Here is a 24,981-nt window from a genome sequence, read left to right on the forward strand (position 1 = left end):
AAAGTGATACCTTTTTTTTCACCTTAAAGGAAAAAATAAACCTTTAAAATTGAGATTCATTAAAACTAAGTTGGTGTAAATTGCCCTTAAGTAACATAAATTCCCAAAGTATTATAACAAACAACATTCTTGGTTATTGCAGAATTCCTAGATATCACAAAGTTTCTTAGCCAAAAGGTGTTGTAATGAAATCTCACATTGGTAGCAGTAACAGACTGATCACAGGAAAAATACTGCTGCTTTTAGAATCCTTTTAAACAAAGAGAACATCTTAAGGTGAGTCTTAAGCAGTTTGCATAAATTTCTGCACATGTTCTAGTTGTAGGTAAAAAATAATACTAGATTGCCCGGTAAGATAACACAAAAGAGCTCATATCTTGTACTGACTACTTGCTCTGATCACAGAAATTTGTTATATAAGGAAAAAAAAAACAGGGACATGTGACATACCAAATATGACAGGATAAAACATCCTCAGTTTTGTTTGAATTCAGATATAGTTACAGTTCATGGCGGGAATAGTCAGGTGAGAAACATTCCTTTTCAAAGGAATACAAGGGGGGAAACTGAGCCAGGAGGATCCCATCCTAGATTGAGGCTAAGATTGTCCCCTCAGCTTTTACCCCAAATGCAGACCTCCATCTGTTAACAATACAGGATCGGGGGGCCAGAGCCAAGATGGCAGCTGGAAAGCAGAGACTTGCATGAGCTCCCTTCCAAGTCCCTCCAAAAACCTATAAAAATGGCTCTAAACAAATTCTAGAACTGCAGAACCCACAAAATAGCAGAGGGAAACAGGGCTCCAGGTCTCTTGTGCACGGAGCTGGGAGCAGATGGGAGCGGAGCCCAGCGTGGGTGGCAGCAGGACCAACCAGACTGGGAGTTGGGAGGAACAGGCCCTAGCGCCCTGAATCAGTGAGCTGTGGCAGTGACCAGACTTCTTAACCCACAAACACCAAAGACAACAGAGAAGGTTAGTGGGAAAAGCTGAAGGGAGTGAAAAGAGTTGGTGGTTCGGCCACTGCCCTGGGGCACAGCGGAGGTGGTGCAGCTACAGAACTACAGCCACAGTTGCTTCTGGCCCCAGGCCCACCTGGTGGGAGGAATTAAGTGGTGGATCAGAGCAGGAGTGCAGAGCCTGCTTAAGATCTGAGTCAGGTCCAGGTTGGCAGTTCTTGGGGAAGGAGGAGTGCTGGTGTGGCACAGCTGGCTGTATAGAAATAGCTCCAAAAACAACAGCGCATCCCCTCAAGCTTGGAACAAAGTACTCTATACTCTGCAAGGAGTCATACCTCGACAAAAAACTCAAGGTCAAGTAACTTGTCTGGGAACATGGCCAGGCAGTGAAAATGGACTCAGATTCAGCCTCAGACTTTGGAATCTTTCTTTGGTGACAAAGAAGACCGAAACATACAGCACGAAGAAGTCAACAAAGTCAAAGAGCCTACATCAAAAGCCTCCAAGAAAAACATGAACTGGTCTCCGGACATGGAAGAGCTCAAAAAGGATTTGGAAAAGAAAGTTAGAGAAGTAGAGGAAAAATTGGGAAGAGAAATGAGAGTGATGCGAGAAAACCATGAAAAATAAGTCGATGACTTCCTAAAGGAGACCCCCAAAAATACTGAAAAAAATACTGAAGAAAACAACACCCTAAAAATGGACTAACTCAAATGGCAAAAGAGCTCCAAAAAGACAATGAGGAGAAGAATGCCTTGAAAGGCAGAATTAGCCAAATGGAAAAGGAGGTCCAAAAGACTAATGAAGAAAATACTACCTTAAAATTTAGATTGGAGCAAGTGCAAGCTAGTGACCTTAAGAGAAATCAAGATATTATAAAACAGAACCAAAGGAATGAAAAAGTGGAAGACAATGTGAAATATCTCATTGGAAAAACCACTGACCTGGAAAATAGATCCAGGAGAGATCATTTAAAAATTATTGGACTACCTGAAAGTCATCATCCAAAAAAGAGCCTAGATATCATCTTTCAAGAAAATTATCAAGGAGAACTGCTCTGATATTCTAGAGCCAGAGGGTAAAATAGAAATTGAAAGAATCCACAGATCACCTCCTCAAATAGATCCCAAAAAGAAAACTCATAGGAATATTGTCACCAAGTTCCAGAGCTCCCACATCAAGGAGAAAATACTGCAAGCAGCTAGAAAGAAACAATTTGAGTATTGTGGAAGCACAATCAGAATAACCCAAGATCTGGCAGCTTCTACATTAAGAGATCGAAGGGCTTGGAATATGATATTCCTGAGGTCAATGGAGCTAGGATTAAAACCAAGAATCACCTACCCAGCAAAACTGAGTATCATGCTCCAAGGCAAAATATGGATTTTCAACAAAATAGAGGACTTTCAAACTTTCTCAGTGAAAAGACCAGAGCTGAATAGAAAATTTGACTTTCAAACACAAGAATCAAGAGAAGCATGAAAAGGTAAACAAGAAAGAGAAATCACAAGGGACTTACTGAAGTTGAACTATTTTGTTTACATTCCTACATGGAAAGATGATGTGTATGATTCATGTGACCTCAGTATTAGGATAGCTGAAGGGAATATATATAGTGTGTGTGTGTATGTATGTATATATGTATATATATATGTATGTGTGTGTGTATATATATATACATATATATATATGCATATATATATATATATATCGACAGAGGGCACAGGATGAGTTGAATATGAAGGGATGATATCTAAAAAAATCAAATCAAATTAAGGGATGAGAGAGGAATATATCGAGAGAGGGAGAAAGGGAGAAAGAGAATGGGGTAAATTATCTCATATAAAAGTGGCAAGAAAAAGCAGTTCTGTTGGAAGGGAAGAGGGGGCAGGTGAGGGGGAATGAGTGAATCTTGCTCTCATCAGATTTGACGTGAGGAGGGAATACCATACACACTCAATTGGGTATCTTACCCCACAGGAAAGAAGGAGGAAGAAGATAAAAAAGGGGGGACGATAGAAGGGAGGGCAGACAGATAGAAGGGAGGAGGTAATCAAAACCAAATACTTTCAAAAAGGGACCGGTTCAAGGGAGAAAATTCAGTGAAGGGGGATAGGTTAGGAAGGAGTAAAACACAGTTAGTCTTTCACAACATGAGTATTGTGGAAGGGTTTTACAAAATGATACGCATGTGGCCTATGTTGAGTTGCTTGCCTTCTTAGGGAGGGTGGGTGGGAAGGGAAGAGGAGAGAGAATTTGGAACTCAAAGTTTTAAAAACAGATGTTCAAAAACAAAAAAAAAGTTTTTGCATGCAACTAGGCAATAAGATACACAGGCAATGGGGTGTAGAAATTTATCTTGCCCTACAAGAAAGGAAGGGAAAAGGGGATGAGAGGGGAGTGGGGTGACAGAAGGGAGGGCTGACTGGGGAATGGGGCAACCAGAATATACGCCATCTTGGAGTGGGCAGGAGGGTAGAAATGGGGAGAAAATTCATAATCCAAACTCTTGTGAAAATCAATGCTGAAAACTAAATATATTAAATAAATTAAATAAATAATTTTTTTAAAAAAAAAGCAATACAGGATCACGTTCCCTCTGAGTACCTTGTGGCATTTCTCTCAGATACTGATTTAATGCAAGCAACTATACCCAAATTCAAACTCAAAACAAAATTAGTTATGGTCCCAAGTGCCTTTTGCCTTAAACAGCAAGTTTCACCTATCATATCTTAGAGCCAGGTACAGTTACTTTTACTTTCATGGAGTTGTAATAAGCAATAAAGATTTGCTAGGACTCACATATATAAGGGATTCCATTAAACATCTTTCCTTCTCATATTTACACTTGTCCTGGTGTAAAACCCAATCATTAGAATCTTTTTTATATATTGTACATAAACCTGAGGTTTCTCAGCAAGCCAAGTTTAGGACCTACATAGATAAAACAATTCCTTTCCGGGGCTGATGAACTAGCCCATAGACATGGTTTACAGGGTCCTTGGCAATTTTACAAAATAAGGAGAATTAGCATGGACCCCAGGAAGGGGTTAATACTGGTGCCCTTGCTGCTGACTTCCATGCATACAGGAGGACTGTTCTGAATGGGCAGAACCAACCTGATAAGGCTTTACACAATTCCCTTCTTTCTACATACAGTAATCAATTAATAGTTTTAGGTTTTAGCATTAAAACAGTAACCCCAAATAAGTTAGTTAACAACTTTACAAGTTTCATAAGTGATAGCCAGATTGTTTTAGCTGTAAACTTCCTGTTAACTACAGGTAAAGGTAGAGATACCTGGTTTTCTAAATGGCAGTCGTGAAACATTATAAGACAGAGTTAGTAAGGCTGATAAAGTAACATAACTGATTTTACGCAATTTTTTCCATCTCTAAGTTTCAACAAAATTCAGATTAAAAATTGCTTTGTCTAACATCATTTCTGATTCACAATGGTCACTCAGTTTTTATAACATAGGAGAATTTTACTACAATTTAGAAACACAGGCAGAAATTTTCACATGACCTTAAGTATATTACCAAATCATTTTGTGATACCTCCACAGGAATTTTATGAGGATGAAATATTTTATATGAAAGCACACTGAGAAGTGTAAAATGGTGTTACAAATTTCAGGTCCTCTCCTCATTCACCCCCTTTTCCAGCTGTCTCCCCTGCAGGTCAGTACACTGGCACAACACACAGGACACACCCTAACAGCTCCCATTTTTTCATGCTGCTTCAAGGCTTGCAAAGAATTTTTTAGACCCTTACAAAGACTCCACGTTACTCATGTAGCTCTGGCTATGGGCATCCCTGCGTGCCAAAGGCTTATGTGTGTGTATGGGCATGTGTTGCCTGAATATGTATACATATATCTGTGCCTGTTCATAAATTCATATGTATTTGGGCAGCTAGATGGCATGATAGAGTGTTAGCCATGGAGTGAGAAAGACTCACCATCATGAGGTTAAATCTGGCCTCAGATACTTACTAGCTATGTGACCCTGGGTAGGTCACTTAACCCTATTTGCCTCAGTTTCCTCATCTGCTGGAAAAGAAAGTGGCAAACCACTCAAGTATCTTCACCAAGAAAGCCCTAAATGGGGTCATGAAGAGTCAGCCATGACTAAACAACAACATACATGTATTTATGTGTATGTATGTATACATATGTAAACAAAAATCTTAACTTATTTTTATATAATTAACTAAGGTTAACTTCACGAGACTTATGTTATGTGTATATTATATATATATGTATATATACATATATATATATGCATATATTTCTATCAGTTCCCGTTTACATAGTGTTTTAAGGTTGTCAAAGTGCTTCACAAATCTTTCATGTTATCTCATTTATATATGTGTATATTTCTTATGCATTTACCTTTTTCATCTTTTAAATGTCAGGGATTCTGTCATTGTCCCATGACCTTTCAGTTACATAATCAGTTCTAAGAGATAATTAAAACATGTCCCTGAAGTTACCTGAGTGAAGAGAACCAACCACACATTTGTTCACTGTGACACACAGCCTATAATTCAGTGTGCCAGCAGTTGTTCTTAGAGATAATTACATAATACTAGCCCCTAGATCAGGGACCAGTTAATGCCCATTAATCAAAGGGCTATATATAATAACCACCAGGTGATTTGAAACCTAAGAAGATAAAAGCAGCCTGTTCATATCTATCCTACTGATTTTTTTTCATCTAATCTCAGATGCATATAATTATCACCGATAATTTCCCCTGTTTAGCTCCAATAATTTTAAGGTAGAAGCAAAATGTTTTTGTCTTTCACAGCGTGCAAATGAGTTGTTGCTTCTGTTTCTGGGAAGTCAGTCTAGGTAGTCCTGTCCTGGTCTCTTGTCTGATCACTGCTATAGATGGCAAAGAGGGTCAATCAAGGTATTTACATACTTTGTGCAAAGAAGGCCTTGTAGGAGTCACAAAGACTAGTCAGCTCAAGCTCTGGCCCTGAAAGCACTTAGAGTCCAGAAGAAGATAGGATATAAATGTAAATAACTCTAATATAAGGCAAACTTGTAAGCTTCAAGAGAAGTACACAAATAAAAATAAATGCTTATTATGCCATTGTGGGGTATAAAAAAACAGTTTCCTGTGATGTGGATATTGAAAATATTATGCCCTTCAAAAGATAAGGAAATCGAATCTCAGAGAAGTTAAGGGACTTTCCCAAATGCACAAAACCACTATCAGAGCTAAGATTTGAATAGCCCACCTGAGGTCTAGAGTGCTGCCTCTCTCCAAAGCATTTTGCCAAGTTAATCTTTCACTCCAATCAGGTGTCCAATGAATGGCACAGACAGTGTTTACTGAGTAAGTGGCACTTGAACACAGCCTTGAAGAATAGGTAGGATTTAGATAGGTTGGAGAAGAGGTAAAAAAGATAGCCTAAGTAGGATGGATGACTTGAAGCAAAGGCAAGAAAACCTGAGCCCTGTTTGTGAGAGCAGTCTAGTCTGAATTGGGGCTGGTGGGGTTAACGGGGGTCAGGGTTGGGGAGGCTTCTTGGAAATTTATCTTATGGTCAGTTAGTAGAAGTCCTCAAAAAAACTAGGCTAAGAACTTAGTTTTTTTCCATTTTGTTTTCTGTTATTTAAAAAATGTTTATGCCTCGTTATAAATATGTATTTTATTTCATTAAATATTTCACAATTACATTTAAAAATTTTTAAGATTCATTTTTTAAAAATGTTGAGTTCCAAATCTTCTTCTTCTCTCCTGCCCCTCCCCTAACCCTTGTGAAGACAAGCAAAGTGATATTGATTATACTTGTGAAGTCTTGTAAAACATTTCTGTGTTAGCCACACACATACACACCAAGAAAAATTAAGTAAATGGAAAAAAGCATGCTTCAATTTGCACTCAGAGTTCATCAGTTCTCTTTCTGGAGGTAAACAGCATTTTTCATCATGACTCCTTTAAAATTGTCTTGGACCATTGTATTGATCAGAATAGCCAAGTCATTCACAATTGATCATCCTGATGTTACTGTGTACAGTGTTTTCCAGTTCTGCTCACTTCACTCTCCATATCAATACATATAAGACTTTCCAAGTTTTTCTGAAATCATCCTGCTTGTCATTTCTTATAGCTCTATAGTATTCCATCACAATCACATACTACAATTTGTTCCACCATTCCCCTATTGATGGGCATCCCCTCAATTTCCAGTTCTTTGCCACCAGAAAAAGAGCTGCTGTAAATATTTTTGTACATATAGATCCTTTTTCTTTGATCTCTTTGGGCTGCGGACCTCGTAGCAGTATTACTGGGTCAAAAGGTGTGTAGTTTTACAGCCCTTTAGATATAGTTTTAAATTGTTCTACAGAATTAGACCAATTCACAACTCCAGTTAGACCAGTTCACAACTAATGCACCATAATGCATTAATATCCCAGTTTTTCCACATCCCCTCAGCATTTATCATTTTCCTTTTCTGTCCTGTTAGCTAATCCAACGTATGAGGTAGCACCTCAGAGTTGTTTTAATTTGTATTTCTCTAATCAATAGTGATTTAGAACAATTTTCATGTGACAGTTGATAGCTTTTATTTCTTCTAAAAACTACCTGTTCCTATTCCTTGGCCATTTTTCAGTTGGGGAAATGGCTTTTATTTTGATAAATTTGGCCCAATTCCTTATATGCTTGAGAAATAAGGCCTTTATCAGAGAAAATTGTTATTAAATCCCCCCCCCCAGTTTCCTGCTTTCTTTTTAATTTTGGCTGCATTAGTTTTGTTTGTGCAAAATGTTTTAAGTTTCATGTAATCAAAGTTAATGGTTTTACTTCCTGTGATCCTGATTCCAGGATTCTGCTTCCAAAGACTCCTACCTCTCAAGTGAAAGGAATAAATGCCATAGTTAGCTAGGACCAAAATTGGTAATTAATTAATTGTAATTAATTGTAATTAATCTCAGTTTGTCTGTAAAGCTTATTTTTAGGCAATAGGGAACCATTGAGGATTTTTGATCAGGAGAGGTTACATAATTAAAGTGGTGTTTAGGGAAGTCACTAGAGATTCTTGTGTTTGGAGGGTAAGAACCTGGAAGCAACATTAGAAGACTTGCAATACAAAAGACATTACTGCTAGCAAATAGAGCTCTAGGGGATTAGCTTACATTTATATAGGACTTTAAATTTCACAAAGCTCTTTATATAATCACATTAATTGACCCTAGAACTAGAAGACAGACTAGAGATCATCTAATTCAGCCCCCTTCCCAATTGCATGATATTTTTACATCACTCATTCTTTGCCCACTATTCTTACTGTCTCCACCCAAATCCAGATAGACCAGGAGAGAAAAGTTGCTCTAGGCAATCTAAGCAAATGATTTCCAAGGTAAGTTATTGCTGCCACATTTTTTTTGAATAGATCCACTGGAATGATAATCATGCCCAAGGCCCACTGGGAGAAAAGCATCAGGAAAGCTATTGATCTTTGGCACCTTGTCTCCAGTATCCCATTATTAAAGCATGAGACTATTGTAGAGGGAAGAGTTCTGGACATGGAGTTCAAAGCCCTGGGTTCTGATTCTGGCTCTGAGACGTTGTCCAAGTCATTTAAACTCCTTGAGCCTCAGTTTCCTCATACATAAAACAGGGCTAGTGACACCTGCAGTGCCTGCTCAGAGGATTGTGGGGAGGAGCAAATCAAATAATACATGTGAAATCATTTTGAAACATAAGGCTGTTATAACAGCAAAAATGCAACAACATAGCAACAATATTAAGTATATGTAATAAGACAGCATTTATACAGTACTTTACGGTTTTCAAAGCTCCTTACAAATACTATTCGATCCTCACAACAATCCTGAGAGGTAGGTGCTCTTAGCATCCTCATTTTACAGTGGAGGAAACTGAGACAGTAGTTAAGGTACTTGCCCAGGGTCACACACGTGCAAGTGTCTAAGACTAGGTTTGAACTCAGACCTTCCTAATTCGGGTCCAGTGCTCTACCCACTGTACCACCTAGCTGCCTCTAAAGAGAAAGGTTGCTTCTCTACCGAGTGGCAATGGTGTTGTTCCATTAATTAAAATAACAGGATTGTGTCCTTAATTAATTCTTCAATGACCTCATAGTTCTTCTGAGGCAAATACAGTTAGTTCTATTTGCAAATGGAGAAACTGGAACCCAGAGAAAGGACAAAGATCTATGGCACAAGATATGATATCATGTGGAGTCAAAGAGAAGGAGGCCCTTTATTTTTCCCTCTCTTGGCACAAGTGGCTCCATTTTGGAACTAGCTTCCATGTCAGTGTGGATTGAGCAAGCCACTGTGTTTGAATTCATTCCCATCCCAGTTTGCGCTACAAGAAGAGTATTAAGTTATCCCAGAAAAGTGTAGGGGGAAAAAGTTACTTTGCCCCTTCCTTACAACGTGAATTTTAGAGAAAACCAAGTTCTTTGTCCTGTTTTCAAGAACAGTTATAGAGTTTTCAAAACAGCGTTGTTTTCCTTATGGTGTGAAATGTCTGCTCTCTGTTCAGTTTCAGGGTTGGGGGCCTGGTGTGCAGAACGCTGCTGTAGGCTCCTCTCCATAGTTGGATGTATGTGGAAAGACTACTGTTTCCTGTAGCTGTGTCTTTGAATAAACTCCTAAACTGTTATTCCAAATTGTTTTGTTGAGCCAGATGTTTTTATAATGACATCACTTTCCAGGTCTGCAGACATAGTTTTTTACGTGCAGATACCCAGTGTGTAGCCGTTGTATAATGGTTCAGATATGCTCTGTATGGCTTTATACCCATCTAGAAGCCATGCTTCTTTGTACTTTTCGTGAACATCATCAATGAAAAACAAGGAAAGTAGCCTCTGAAGGAGTGAGTGTATTTCCATTGGACCTGCCTTCACTACTTGTTTTAAAAACTTTCTTTTTCCATCTATTTTCCTCCTAATGATGCCCCTTATTAAATGATATCAGCACATAGAAGGGAATTCTGATTAATGAAAAAAATTAGCTTAAAAAAACCTTTATTCTTAAAGAATAAAAATCATCCAAAGCATGTTTTATGATGCTATCATTTTGATTCATCAGGAAAACACATTTGGAATTTATTTAGTTTTGGCCATAGTTTTGTTTTTGTTAGTCGTTCTTTCTCTCTCTCTCTCTCTCTCTCTCTCTCTCTCTCTCTCTGTCTCTATCTATCTCGTTCTGTGTCTCTCTCTCTCTCTCTCTCTCTCTCTCTGTCTCTCACTTTCTCAATCTATCTATGTGTGTTTTGGTGGTGGTGTTTTTTTTTGCTTTGCCTTTTATAAATTGTTATTTGGACTCTGATCTGATTGCTTGGTTTTCCTCTCCTTCCCTTTTAGTGGAAACCACATTTTCCAAGGTCTTGCTGCTGGCATAGCAGTAAATGAGAATGGAAGAGGACAGATAACAGGTATGAAAATAAAAATGCTTTCTTCCAGGGTGATAACTCCCAGGACAGTGCCCTATTTCATTTTGAGGTGACCAGGGCAACATATTCTTGAAGATATAGTTGGGTTCAGCAAACTCATCCCAAAATGTGGGTAATCACGGACCTTAAATTCTAATCCCATCTCCAATATTCACAGCTCACATTTCTGTAGCACTTTGTAGGTTACAAATAAAGGTCACAACCACCCTACAGAGCTAGGAGTGCCAGCTTTAGCATTCTCATCTTATAGATAAGGGAACTGGGGCTCTGAGAGTTTCATTATTTGCCCAAGGTCACATGGCTCCTAAGTGTCAGATCCAGATTTAATTCTGAGCTCCTGGCTCCTAGTGCAGCATTCTTTGCATCTCCAGTTCTGCTAACAAGCTGCTAACTAGGTATAGTTAACTAGTAGTTAGCTAGCTAACCAGTTATAGCTGCCTTTTCATCTATATCCACACAGTCATGTTAGTGAGAAGTCTTGGTTCATTCACCTGGACAAGTAACTTAAATGCTCTGAGCCTCATCCATTTCCTCATCTTGAAACTAAGGTTGGGATTTAATTCCCCAGTGCTTTTCCCCAGCACACTAGGACTATTTTGAGGATCCAAAGGAAACAAATAAAATGAGGAATTTAATGATCGGATCAGATTCTCCTTTCCATATTACTTCCTAAATTTAGCAACAGTTGCCTTGTAAATGAGTAGGTTTTGTTTTTGTTTTGTTTTAATGAACTAATTAATATACCTAGCAAAGAAAGAAACAGGCCACATATATGTAATTTATAGAAGGTACATATTCTAATGAGGTTTATTGATGGATACTCTTTGTAGGCTTATGGAAACTGTGTGGGAGTACTAATGATGGAATGCTGTGGTTGTTCTAGGTATTTTGGTGGATTTCCACTGTCTAAAAGACTCAATTTCTTATATTTGCTTAAGATGTGGAAATCAGTTAACTAGGTTGCAACAAAAATCTACTTCATTTGGGCTGAGATGTTAATTTGAAATTGTAATTTTGGAAATAGGGAGAGAACTTCCCAGAAATTTTGAAATGCAAAGGTGAACATAGGAATTTCTTTTGCTTAACTCTACACATTTGCTAAAAGGGATTTTCTTTTATCCCCCCACCTTATTGGAGAGTAGAGTGTGTTGTGGGAGAAGATAGGGCTAGAGATGGAGTAGCCAAAAAAGAAGGACAGCAAAGACATTTTTTTAATGTACAAAAGAAAACAAAAGGAAGCTTAGAAAGACTCCTGAACCAGCAGGAGAGCTTTGAAAATAACGTGTTGATTTTATTGCATATTTAGAAAAGAAAAGCCAACAGTACTTAGCAGAGATTCACAGTTTCATATGCAGTCTTTTTTTTTTCCATTTCACTATATATATAGAGATGGCCATTTATTTAGTGTTTGTTACGTGTAAAATTCTTTAAAAAAAAAATAAAGATTAAAGCTATAGGATGCCCAGAGGAAAAACTGTATGTAAGGCAAAATTTTTATAAGCAATAAATTGCATAGGCAAGCAGGAAAACAGTAGTCCATCTCCATTATGAAAAGGGTTCTGGGAGCTACAAGCCAGACATCATGGAAATTTATTATCATTGCAGTTTAGCCAACTCTAATATGAGTTGTTATGAGGAAAATGTCTCGTCAGCCTTAAAAACACTACATAAAAAAAGTGTGAGCTAGTAATGACAGCAGTACAATCATGCTCCTGATTGTCTTCTTCCCTAAAACCAGCTGAAAAGTTTTCAGTCAAAGGCGACTCAGGAAAAAAGTCTCCTGCCTGAGTCACAGTCAAGTAGACAAGCATTTAAATGAAATTGAATTTTAAACTGCTATTCTTTTCAATTAGATTTGTTTTAAAGAGTGGTGGTGATGTTGTTCTCAATATAGTCAGTCCCTGTCAATTCCCTCCATCTCTGGTTGCTTTAGTGAGACTACAGCATTTATTGATAGCTGAGCTTCACGTTTTGTGCAGCCCTTCAGAGACTCAGAGAAAAATCAGGTAATTTCATCTTCCTTTGGTGTCCTTGACTTATTGTAAATGCTGGCATCTGTGTAATTGGCTCAGACATTTAGCCATTGAAGGATCATCCTCCAGAGGACAGGTTCATAGATTAGATTTCTACATCAGGCCAATTACTTCTGACCTGTTCCATGATCACAGGCTGAACACTTGTGGGGGCTGGGGGAGGAGGGGGATCAAGAGGGGAACTGGGCGAGACCGCCTGAATGGATCCTTGGAAGATTAGCCCCAGAGCTAGAAAAACACCATGTGTCAAAAGCATCATTGGCCCTTGTCAAGTCCAGGACGTGCCCCCTTTACAAGCCCTAAGAAGAGAAGATAAAACCTTTATCATGCCCAGAAAAGGATTCTTAGTCAATCCTCTGCTCTATCTTACCTTAATTTCTCCACTATCCCAACCTCTTATCACTTTAGTTATTGGGTTTATTTTGGCTGCTGCTGGAATACTTTTATTCGTTGTACAACAGTATTATTATTAAGTGTGTCTGAATGACATCCAAGCTGCGTATTTTCCTCCCATCCCTGTTCTGCACTAATCATTTCCTAGCAACAGGACTGTTCTTCCCTCATTAATTCACTACTTCTCAGCACTTGCCAACTTCTCACTTCATTTTCTCTGCCCAAACTTCCTTACTTTTCAGAATATATATCAATGACTTTTAGACCTTCCCCTGCTGCCAGTTAATTCATAGGCCCACCCCACATTTTACCCCTTCAGCTATGGTAGGGTCTTTCTACTTTGGCTTAACCTGGGCAAGTGGTACCTTCAAAAGAATAGATCACTGAAGAGGGATGAAATTGTTGGCTACTAGTACAATCCTTTTCTGAGGTCACTCTGTATTCTACTTAGCAAAGCTCCCAGGCATACTAGCACAGGCCTAGGTATGAAGAGGTATGAAAGAATTTGTTGGCCCTCTACAGCAAGAGTTGGTTCTTAACTGGAGTCTATATACTTATTTTAAAATATGTATATTTTGATAACTGAAAGTCAATATAATTAGTTTCCTTTGTAATCCTATGTATTTTATTCTATACATTTAAAAATATTCTTCTAAGAAGGGATCCATAGGTTTCATCAGACTCCTGAAGGGTCAAAAAGGAAAAGAAGGGAAAAAAGCATTAATTAAATACCTACTATGAGCCAGATACTATTCTAAGCACTTTATAAATATTATCTCTTTTGATCCTCATAAAAACCTGAGAGGGGGGTGCTATTATGATCCCCATTTTAGAGGTTAAATGACTTGCCCAGTTAAACACAGCTAGCAAAAATCTGAGGTCAAATTTGAACTAATGTCTTCTTGACTCCAAGCTTAGTGCTCTAACCACTGTGCCATCTAGCTGCCTTGAACCCATGAGCTAAACAAAGGACCCAGCTGTAATGATAGTTAACATTTTCAAAACACCACAGACTTGTTTTCCCCATTATACAGGGTGTCCCAAAAGTATTAGTACAGTATTAAGTTTTAATAGCTGTATAGAGGGGGAAGACAACAGTGTGATAATAACAGTAGAGAAGTTAATTATGAAAAATTGCAATGATAGTATTAAATGTAATTAAAGTTAGTCATTGAATATGCAGCAGCCCTTTACTCAGATTTTCAGACTTGATGGGCAAAGCGGTTTGGAATGACAGAATTGTTGAATTTTAGAACAGGGAGGGACTTGAGAACAGGGTCTAATTGTACTTATTAAATTGTCCTAGTCCTTTCACATGATATGACTTTTTAAAGCCTTCCTTATTATCATTAAAAGAAAATTTAGAAACATGGGATTATACTAAAAATTGCATTGTTTTCTCTGTGTTCTGCCTCCAAAAACCTGACTCAACTAGTTCTTTAGAAACTGAAATAAGAGAAAATGCTCATTAGCAAGGAGAAGACAATAATAGAATAAGACACCAGAAGTAATTTATTTTTTAGTCCAATAGACATAATGACTCTCAAAAACAATATAACTGCCTGTTTTTACTGGATCTGTTTGCCATGGGTCCTATTACAGTTCTCCACCCCACTCTGCCCTCCACCTTTTCTCTGGCCTTTGGTTATAGGAGAGGTTCTCTGAACTTTCGATTCAAGTCAAGACTTTAAAATGAGGGGATAGATCACACACTTAAACTTTTTTATGTCTTGGACCCCTTTAGCAGTCTGATCAAGCCTTCTCAGAATAATAGTAATAGATATTTTATTATCATGCTTTGTATATGTGTAAAGTTAGCATAACAGAACCCCAGAACTTCAAGGGAACTCAGAGACCATCTAGTCTAAAATTAATTTTACAGCTGAGGGAACTAAGGCACAGACGGGCGAGGATAAGTCCAGAGGATCTATGATAACTATATATTTGACTAGATTAAAAATAGACTGCATTGGCAAGACTTCTAAATCCCCTTTTCTCATTCTCATTCCTATTATCTACTTTTCAACCTAGAACCATATGATTATTATATCAAATCAGTCGATATTTGTTCTTTCTCTTGAACTGAGACACAAGCTTCCTACATAGGAATAATTTAGAAACCTCTGTAGGATTGATTCTACACTCCCCTTCCTTTCCCAAGCCCAGCCTGATTATGGTTATGTAAGCCAGATGCTGAATACATATAACCAACTCTTAATTAGCTTCAGCTAATTATCCACTCTGTGCTTCATCATGCCCTCGTTTCTCCCTGTTCTTCTTTCTGTTATTTCGTTGTTTGTTAAAATTTCATCAGAGAGGAATTGAGATAGCCACATTTGTTCCTTATGGTCTGTTCTGGTAAAGTAGTCCTTCAAATAGTGGTTTCCAATGTGGCTTTGGAATGATTTGTGGATTTCATTTCTCATGCCATTCACTTACTACCATGCTGTCTTGCTACCACCAAGAATTAAACATTTGGTGTTTTTCAGTCGTTTGGTTGTGTCCAACTCTTTGTGACCCTGTGGACCAGACTGTCCATGGTGTTTTCTTGGCAGAGATGCTGGGGTGGTGTGCTGTTTCCTTCTCCAGGACCTCAATAGGATCACCGATTTTCCAGACATGTTTGTGTCCAGAATCTTTTGTGGCTACATCATAAATGGACAAGGCCATGCTACAATAACTGTTCATTTGGACAAGGGGTTCTTAAGTGGTTTGGGGGTATCCTGGACCCCTTTAGCAATCTGATGAAGTCTATGGTCACCTTTTTAGAATAATAATAATGATGATGATAATAATCAACACAGTTACAGCCACATTGTGCTATGACTAACTTTGACAGACTTGGCTCTTCTCAGCAATGCAAGGCTCTAAGACAGCTCCAAAAGGCTCATGATGGAACATGCTGTCCACATCCAGAGAAAGAATTACGGAGTCTGAATGCAGATCGAAGCATACTATTTGCTCTCTCTCTCTCTTTTGTTTTGTTTCTTCTTTCTTGTGGTTCATTCCATTGGTTCTAATTCTTCTTTACAACATGACTAATGTGAAAATATATTTAATAGGAATGTATATATAGAGCCTATATCAGATTGCACACCTTCTTGGGGAGGAGGAAAATTGTAAAACTCAAAAGCTTGTGGAACTGAATGTTGTAAACTAAAAATAAATAATTTTTTAGAAAAGAAAAAAAAATAATCACCAGCATTTATGTGAGATAATTAATATGTGTATAATATTTGTCTAGCACTTAGCACAGTGTCTGACACATAGTAGTTGCTATGTAAATGCTAGCTATTATCATTATTACATAACATTTCAAGGTTTGCAAAATGCATTATGAATATTTTCTCGTTTATCCTCACAACAGCCTTTGGAAGTAGGTATTATCCCCATTTTACAGATGAAAGAGCTGAGGCAGATAGAAATTAAATGACTCACCCAGGGTCATCTGCTCTAGTTTCCTTTCCTAGAGCAGAGACTAGCTCAGGAAATCCAGCAGTCTCAAAATTTCTCCATTAAGTCATCCCTGGTCCCATTAGTCAGAAGTGATCTCTCCCTCCTCTGAATTCCCATATCTCTGCTTGCCCTTCGTGTATCACTGTGAGCTTCCACCCTATATAACAGTAATTTGTGTGTATGTCAGATCTTCCCTCCTAAACCGTAAACTCCTGGAAATCTGTTTTTGTTTCACCCAAAGCATCTACCTAACCCAGTATCTTATACATAATAGGTACTGAAGAAATGTTTAATAAATAAATCTCCTCACGTAGCCTACAGAGTTTGCAAAAGGAATGCACTGCTCTCATTTTCCAGATGGAGGAACTGAGGTCATGAGAGATGCCTTTGGATACTGAGTGACGGTTTGGATACTGCCCTTTAGTCTGGAGAGGGTCCTGGAAATAACCTTCCCCTGTGCCATTCTTTTTTTAAGTTAAATTTTGCTGATATAGTTTGTTTATACATCACATAAATTTCCACTTGTATCTCTGCCTCACCCCCTTCCCAAACAGCCATCCCATACAAAAGCATTCCCTATCTATCATTCTTAGTCTTATAATTCATCTGTGCTTAAGTTCAGTGTATTTTACTGTAATATTGGTATTCAGAGTTGGGAAATTCTGACTGAGTACCTAGTGAGCCTGGAGAGTGAATCAACTGCTACTTAGATTCACCCCATGTTCTATTCCTCACTTAATTGTTAGTCCCCAAGGCCCATAATCAGCCTGCATAGCTATAGAAAATTCAAATTAGTCATGTAGTGGTCATCTCCCCAAGTAGATTCTGAACTTCTTAAATGCAAAAACTGTGCTTTATGAATCTTTTTATTTTCTAGGACTTAACATAGTTTTCTACATGTAACAAGTATTTAATAAATGCTTGTTAAATTTAATATGATTTCCTGCTATAGAGAGCTATATATGAGAGCTTCTGCACATCCCCACCCTTCCCCACCTCCCAGCCTAGATCCAAAGAATCATCCTGCAGATGAGCTTTGCAAGGCTTTCCCAGCCAGTATGCTCATGTAAAAACATAACTAAAACAAAAATGCCTAGGTATAACCATAATAATATATAACGTTTAATGCCTTCATAGAACCATACTCAGTAGAACAACACATTCTGTGTCCTTCTGTCTTCCCCATTAATATACACAAGACAACTTGGAGAACCTTGCTCCCTTTCAGAAACGGCTCTTGGTGGATGGGCAGAGCAGATAATGGGAGAAGAGAAGATCCTGTGTTCTGCCTCACTTACCCTACATTTCCTTCTGCGGTGTCACATGTTGAATTGCAGTCTTTTCGAAGTCTGATTCCCAGTGCTATTTTCCTGTTCATTTAGAAGTTAGATCGTTTGAGGCCTTATGACAGATTAATTTTGCTTAGCCAATTTCTTTTCTACTTCTCACTTTAGAAAACGTTATACGTGAAAATCACTGGGGTGGTGCAGATATTCGCCGAGGAGGTGACCCTGTTCTGAGAAGCAACCTCATCTGCTTTGGCTATTCTGATGGAGTGGTTGTAGGAGAACAGGGAAAAGGACTAATTGAAGGCAATACCATATATGGTAAGAAAAATTTTTTAATGAGCTATAATACAGTCTGCCCGGGGGTACGCTGATAAATGCTTAACAACAGGCTCTCTTAAAAAAAAAACAACCCAAAAATGTGCGAATGACACACTTTTGACTTAAAATTTTTTTTCCAATTACATGTTAAAACAATTTTTTTTACTGTTTTTTAAGTTTTGAGTTCCCAATTCTATTCCTCCTTCTTCCCTGTCTTCTCCCCTCCCTGAGAGAGTAAGCAGTCAGATAAAGGTTATATGTTTATAGCTAGGAAACTTGAAAGTTAGTCTTTAATTAAAGTCATTTGCACAGATCTGTTCAACATTTATTTTCACTACTGATTAGTACCTCCTGGTTGGGTGGCAGGAAGGATATGAGGTGGAGAAAGAGGGAGACAGAGAGAGGAGAGGGAGGGAAGGAAGGAAGGAAGGAAGGAAGGAAGGAAGGAAGGAAGGAAGGAAGGAAGGAAGGAAGGAAGGAAGGAAGGAAGGAAGGAAGGAAAGGAGGGAGGGAGGAAAGGGAAGGGAAGAAAGGAAGAAAGGAAGAGAAAGAAAGAAAGAGAAAGAAAGAAAGAAAGAAAGAAAGAAAGAAAGAAAGAAAGAAAGAAAGAAAGAAAGGAAGGAAGGAAGAAAGGAAGAAAGGAAGAAAGGAAGAGAAAGAAAGAAAGAGAAAGAAAGAAAGAAAGAAAGAGAAAGGAAGGAAGGAAGGAAAAGAGAAAGAGAAGGGAAGGAAGGAAGGAAAAGAGAAAGAGAAGGGAAGGAAGAAAAAGAAAGAAAGAAAAAAACTTCTATAAGAAAATGTTTCCATATGAGGGGATGTGGGGATGAAGAAAGAGTCTTAAAGTGTATCATAAACTAGCTTGAGTATGGTTGTGAATCATAGTTGGGGTTTTTTTATATTTTTAACTTTTAGTTTTGTTTTCTAAAAACAAAATGAAGTTACTGAAGAAAAAAAAAAGGCTTCCTAAACCTGATTTTCATTCAGATGTTGTGAGCAGAGACGAGGAAGATTAGACATACATGAAGAGCACAGAGAGCATCAAGCATCACCTGTTTGATTTCAGGGCCACAGTGATGTCTGCAGGGGTACATGACTAACTCGCCACAGTATTTGGCAGAATCTCTGCTGGGAACTCTTGGGCTGGGTGAAAAAATCTGGCTGTGTAACTTAAAAGGGCTTCTTCTTAAATCCCTATTCAGGCTGATAGTTCAAAACCTGGCTTTTAATAACCAGCCAAAGGATTACAGAATGATGCTGTTGCAGCACTTTAAAGATTGCAAAGTGGTTTCTACTTTCCAGCACATTCTGCTATTTTGGCTTTGCGAAAAACTTGTTATTTCCCCCATTTACAGATGAAGAAATCAAAGATTTGCATTTCTCTTCCTGGAAAAGGCCTGTATACAAATGTAGAATTGTCTTCAGGCTCAGAAACACAGGATCTTGGAACTGGAAGAGACCATACAAGCCATGTAGCTCAGTCTTCCTTATTTGGAAGATGTGGAACAGATTGGTACAAAATTCTAGTCCTGACTTTACCACTAACTATCTCCATGTGACCTCTCAATTCTGTCATTTGTAAATTGGGACCAAAATAGTTACCACATCATACCCCTGGGCATAATGAAAATAAAAATGGGAGCCTGGATATACATTTATAATATATGTGTATACATATGTATATTCATGTACATGTGTGTATACATGTATATGTACGTGTGCGTGTACATGTAGGTATGTTTGTGTACGTGTGTCTATGTATGCACGTGTATATATACACATATACATTTTTGAAAGTAGAAAATGCTATTTAAATATAAGATCTTATTTTTATTAAAAGTGATATTTCAGATGCTTAATGCTCATCTCTTACAAAGTTTTACTAGAGAAGGAAAAACATAGTAGCTGCAGAAGGAGCTGCTTATTCCCCTCTTCCTTGTCTTTCACAAATCAGAATGAATTTGAGGCTCCTATAATTCCATTTTATTTAGTTCTATTTAAAACAAGCACAGCCTAGCTTTCAAAGTCCCATACATCATGATACCTCTGCGTGCATCCTGGAACAGATGGAGAAATGAAAAGGAATAGAAATTACAAGATCTGTGGCAGAGGAGGAAGAGCTGAATCACTGAATGTTCGACTTTCTGTGTTGGCAGAAAAGCTCGGGGGCCCTGTTGGGAGCTTTTGGCATCTCATGGGAAGCTAAAATGAGACTTTAAAAAAGATTTTACACCCTCAAATGAGGAGCAGCTAGAAGGAAGGAAGGAGGGAGGGAGGGAAGGAGGAAGGAAGTCTGTTTTAAGTTTAAATCAGAAAGCTATTTACCTGGACCACATTATCATAACCTTCCATAGAAAGAATTTCACTGAGCATAATGTTACACCTTCAACACAGCCGGTGTGGGAAGTTGTTGTGCTTAACTATGTATATTTATTAGAATAGCTTTGTTTTTCTTTCTTTCCTTTTTTTTTTCATTGGAGGGGTTGGGTAGGAAGGTAAGAAGTGACAAAAAAAAATGGATCATAGATTGAGAAACTAGAAGGGGAGCTTAAAAGTTATCTAGTCCTACTCTGCCATTTTATAGATGAGAAAACTGAGGCCCCAAGAAGTTAAGTGACTTACCCAAGTTCTGCCAAGTAATGGCAGAGCTTGAAATTAAGCCCAGGGCCTCTGATGAGAAAATCAGATTTTCTTTCTATTGCACCATGTCAGATTACGTGGACAATGCCACTTCCATAAGGATCCATATAATAAATTCCTTTGTGAGTTCAGTGCTAGGAAATAGTTTGTTCAGATGAACTTAAATATACTTCTCTTTATCAGACAGTAAGAATTTTTGGCCTTAACTATCAAGAAACTCAGCTATGCTAAACTTATTGTTTAGCTCAGGTGTCCGGTAACATCTGTTTCTCTGCTCCTTCGCCTTCCCCTTGACTAGTTTTTTATTCTGTTTTTATTTTTGTCATTTTGTCTTGTTAAATCTTCTGATACTTCAGTACACAGGTTCACCGATGGAGGCTTCCCTCTCCGTCGTCTCAGTTCACAGACCATTCGTGTCTTCTTATCCTGGTCAGTTCTTGTCCATGTACTGCCTGTGGTTCAGAGCCTTTCCTCTAGGAGGTCTTTAGCGATTCATACGTATGCGAGAGTCCGCTGTCGGGAAGCAACGCTTTTGTTTGTGAGAGGCGCAGAGAAGTTCTTCAGATTTCCTTGGGCCTGAAATTTCTAAGCTCCATCCCAGTCTAAATCCTACATTTCTGTGGATTATTCACCTTTCCCAGCAGTATGATAATAAATGTTTACCAACCGGCTCTCCAGAAAAAAAAGCCTACCCAAAATGCATTTTTAAGCTTCAGCTGTGTTATTGACATTTCAGCCATCGCTTTCTTAAGCCTGGGAAATCAACCAAATAATAAATCACACCCTGATGTGTAGCGTCTGCCGATCTCCAAAGTATAAACATACACGCTGAAAGTTAAATAATCATCTTTCTCAGTCTGGCATGAGCTGGCTCTAACGCACCGCTGTGTGCGGGGACCTCCGGGGTATCTCTCGATAGATTTCAGAGATCTGTCAACTTATTTTTTTAAATATTTTGATAACTCTTTCAATATAATTGTTTCCTTTGTAATTCTACGTGTCTTATGCATTTAAAAACACTGTTCTGAGAAGGGATCCAGAGGCTTTGCCACACCGTCGGAGGGGCCATGGTACAAAAAAGGCCCCTACCCTAGAGTCCTGTCTCTCCTCTTCCTCGCTTCTGCCTGTAACCTCTAGATCCTTTGGAGGACTAAGATGTGGTGCGATGCCCCATTCATTTCCGTGCAATTTTGTCTGTCCTAGGTAATAAAGGTTGTGGCATGTGGATCATGTCCTCAAGCCTCCCACACATCACAGCTAATCAGATTGCCCATAACAGCATCTATGGGGTAGCTGTGTTTTGTCAGAAGGATGATGCTAATGATTACCTCATTAACCAAGGAGGCAATGAAAATTTCAATGATGAAGGTGAAGCTTCCAACTGGGAAAATGAACTAGATGGTGAAGACGACCACTTCCCCACCCGGCGGCCAATCGGTGTGGCGCTCATTGAATCTAACAGTATTAACCACAATGGAGGTGAGTGTAGCCCGCACATGGTGCCCTGAAACCCTAGGACTGCGAAGAAGTGGCAATTACAGCCCCATTTGTCCAACTCCTTGTGACCTCTTTGGAGTTTTCTTGGCAGAGATACTGGAGTGGTTTGCCATTTCCTTCTCCAGCTCATTTGCTTAATGCAAACAGGGTTAAGTGGCTTGCCCAGGGTCACATAGTTAGTAAGTGTGAGGCCAGATTTGGACTCAGGAAGATGAGTCTTCCTGACTCCAGGCCCTGTACTAAATCCGTTGCACTACCTAGCATATATACAAATAAGTCGAATACAAGGTAAATTGAGGATGAAGAGAGCAATAAAAACTGGTTGGCAGGGAGGGGAAATCAGAGAAGGCTTCACAGAGAAGGTGACACCAGATCTGAACTGTAAAGGAAGCCAAGAATTCTGAGAGTTAGAAGTGAGCAGGAAGTATCCTCTAGGCATGGCAGATGACCTGTGGAAATAGGTGGGCGTGAATGTCAGAGGGTCAGATTCAAAGAAGACTTAATAGTCTGTTTTGTTTGGAACCTGGAATTCACGATGGGTAGTAGCATGAAAAAAACAGTAGAAAATAAGGTAGGAACCAGATTTGTGGAGTGTTGAAAATTCCAATGGAAGAAAGAGTTTGCGTTTCATCCTCAAATACTGGGCGGGGGGGCTCTGTAGGCCTTTGAGCCATGGAGTGATGTGCCTGGACCTGTGCTTCAGGAAGATGATTCTGTCTGTGGTATGCAGGGTGGATTGAAGAGGAGAGAGACTAGAGCAGGGTAACTTCATTTGTGTCACGGACCCCTTTGGCAGTCTGGGGAAGCCTGTGTACCTCTACTCAAAATAATGTGGGTTTTTTTTTTTTTAAATAATTCCTTTTTGAAGAAAATGCTTATTTTCATCCAGAGGTTAGTGAAAATAAAGATGTATTTTTTTTCCATTCAAGTCCACAAGACCCTCCCCACTCCTCCCCCTAGCTTAAGGCAAGGAGACCAATGAGGAAGCCAGCACAGTAGCCTAGGCAAGAGGTGGTGAGGGCTCAAAGCCACGTGAACAGAAGACAGGATTTGTGTGAAAGGAACTGAGAGGGGCTGTAAAGGTCATCCAGGCCAACTCTTTCATTTTCTGGAGGAAGAGACTGAGGCCCGCTGGAATCTGAGTTATACTTAAAAAAACAAACTAACAAAAAAACCACACTTGCAGTGTTTGGATCATTGCTGGCATCCTGTTTGATGAACGTGTCCCCTGTGGACAGATGAGGCTGCTTCACTGGCTTCAGTTCATCAAATTAGCTTCTGTTCCCAGCTCTCCAGCCTATTGGAGAGCCAGTGTTCCAGGATGATCGGGGACAGCCGTCTGATAATTACGGTAATTGAAAGGGTGGGCGATTGATTGGGAACCGTTTTTGTATGATTTGGTCCAACCTTGTTTGGGAATGATCATTGAGGACCTTGTGGCATCATCCTAACTGATACATTCTAGCTGTGCCTCCCCCTCCGCTATACTTAGGCTTGCTTATTTGGTGTTCTATTCATGTTAAAAAATAAGTATAAAATTGGGGGGAAAGCCACAACCTAGCATTTATATAGCATGTTAAGGCGTACAAAACACTTGATAAATATTTCTCATTGGAGCCTCCCAGCAATCCTGGGAAGCAGGTAAAACGATGATCCCCATTTTACAGAGGAGGAAACTGAGGTAAATAGAAGTCGTGATTTCCCCAGCATCCCACAGCTACTAAGTTCCCAAGGAAGGATTTGGACTCAGGTCTTCCTGACTCCAGGTCCAATGCTCTCTCCATTGAGCCACCGTATTGCATATTTAAAGCATTTGTTCCTTGCTATTTGTGGAAGGCTCCATTTGTATACTATACTTAGAACTGTACAGCGTGAGCTTCAAAACATGCTGACTTTTAACCTTTCAGGCGAGGAGAAGGCTCACTCCTGCGCGACCCCACGATGACTTGAATATTTTTCTCTCCTCTAGCTGCCGGGCTGTATGTCAAGAGCAGTGAGGCGCTGAACGTTGTTGCCAACGTTATCCACGCCAACCAGGAGAGTGGGCTGGCCGTGTTGCAGAGCACCCAGCTTACCCGGATCGCCAACAACAGCATCTCCTGCAACCATCTTGGCGGGGTCCTCGTTGAGTCAGAGTGCAGGGTCGAGCTTCGTGGAAACGGCATCTATGACAACAGAGGCCCTGGCGTCTCCTCCAAGGGAGATGGGACCATCCTAGAGAATGACATCATTGGCAACCAGGGCTGTGGGCTACAGTTAATGCAGGCAGCAAACATGAAGGTGTGTGTCTCCTCCCTTTGCCAAGGCATCTTCTGATGCTGGGTTCTCATTCTGTGAGTAGGTATAACAGGAAGGACAGTGACAAGAGACCTCTTCTCAACGAAAACCACGGACTCACCAGACAGGATGGGGAGAAGGCTTCTCCCAAACCTTTCTTTTTCTTTCTTTCATTTTCTGGTCTTGGGCTTTTTGTGTTTCTTTCATTATCTTCCTATCTTTCTTCTTTGATTATCTCCAGTTTATCCTGTTTATAGTCTTGCTTATACATAGTTGTTTGCATCTAGTTTTTCCCATTAAACTGTAAATTCCTCCTCCCGAACTTTTCAATAAATAGCCTTAGCCCCAGCTCACGACTGGGAAATCGATGGATTCTGGTAGAGGTGGCGAAAAGGGGAACAGGCCTGGACACAAGTGAAGGGCATGCAGACTTTGGACTCTGGGAGTGAGTGCGCTCCCTGGCTCCCTCTGTCTCGTGGCAGGCCTCCCGCTAGGCAGGGGTGAGGCCTGTCAGGTTACAGACAGTAAATAGCTCTTCAGGGCTCAGCTCAGGCATCAACCCTCCTGCTAGGCCTTCCCTGATTCTCCCTTTCCCCTTTCCATCTTCGGTTTTTTACTGTTCTCTTCCCCCTAGATTTATCTGAAACCTGAAAGGCTCCACCCTGCATAGTGGGTGGGAGG

The 24,981-nt window shown here is 39.4% G+C and overlaps 1 protein-coding gene across 1 annotated transcript in view; it reads left to right on the forward strand.

The window, feature by feature from the left end:
* The window catches only part of FBXO10 (F-box protein 10), a 68,419-nt gene that overhangs the window by 37,079 nt on the left and 6,359 nt on the right, over positions 1–24,981 (forward strand). Inside the window, exons 5-8 of the mRNA XM_036740802.1 lie at positions 10,312–10,382; positions 17,737–17,889; positions 21,730–22,005; positions 23,993–24,303. Of these exons, the coding sequence (XP_036596697.1) occupies positions 10,312–10,382; positions 17,737–17,889; positions 21,730–22,005; positions 23,993–24,303 (811 nt within the window). The remainder of the gene's footprint in view (positions 1–10,311; positions 10,383–17,736; positions 17,890–21,729; positions 22,006–23,992; positions 24,304–24,981) is intronic.

The sequence above is a fragment of the Trichosurus vulpecula genome, chromosome 1 (assembly GCF_011100635.1).
Source record: "Trichosurus vulpecula isolate mTriVul1 chromosome 1, mTriVul1.pri, whole genome shotgun sequence".
NCBI lineage: Eukaryota > Metazoa > Chordata > Mammalia > Diprotodontia > Phalangeridae > Trichosurus > Trichosurus vulpecula.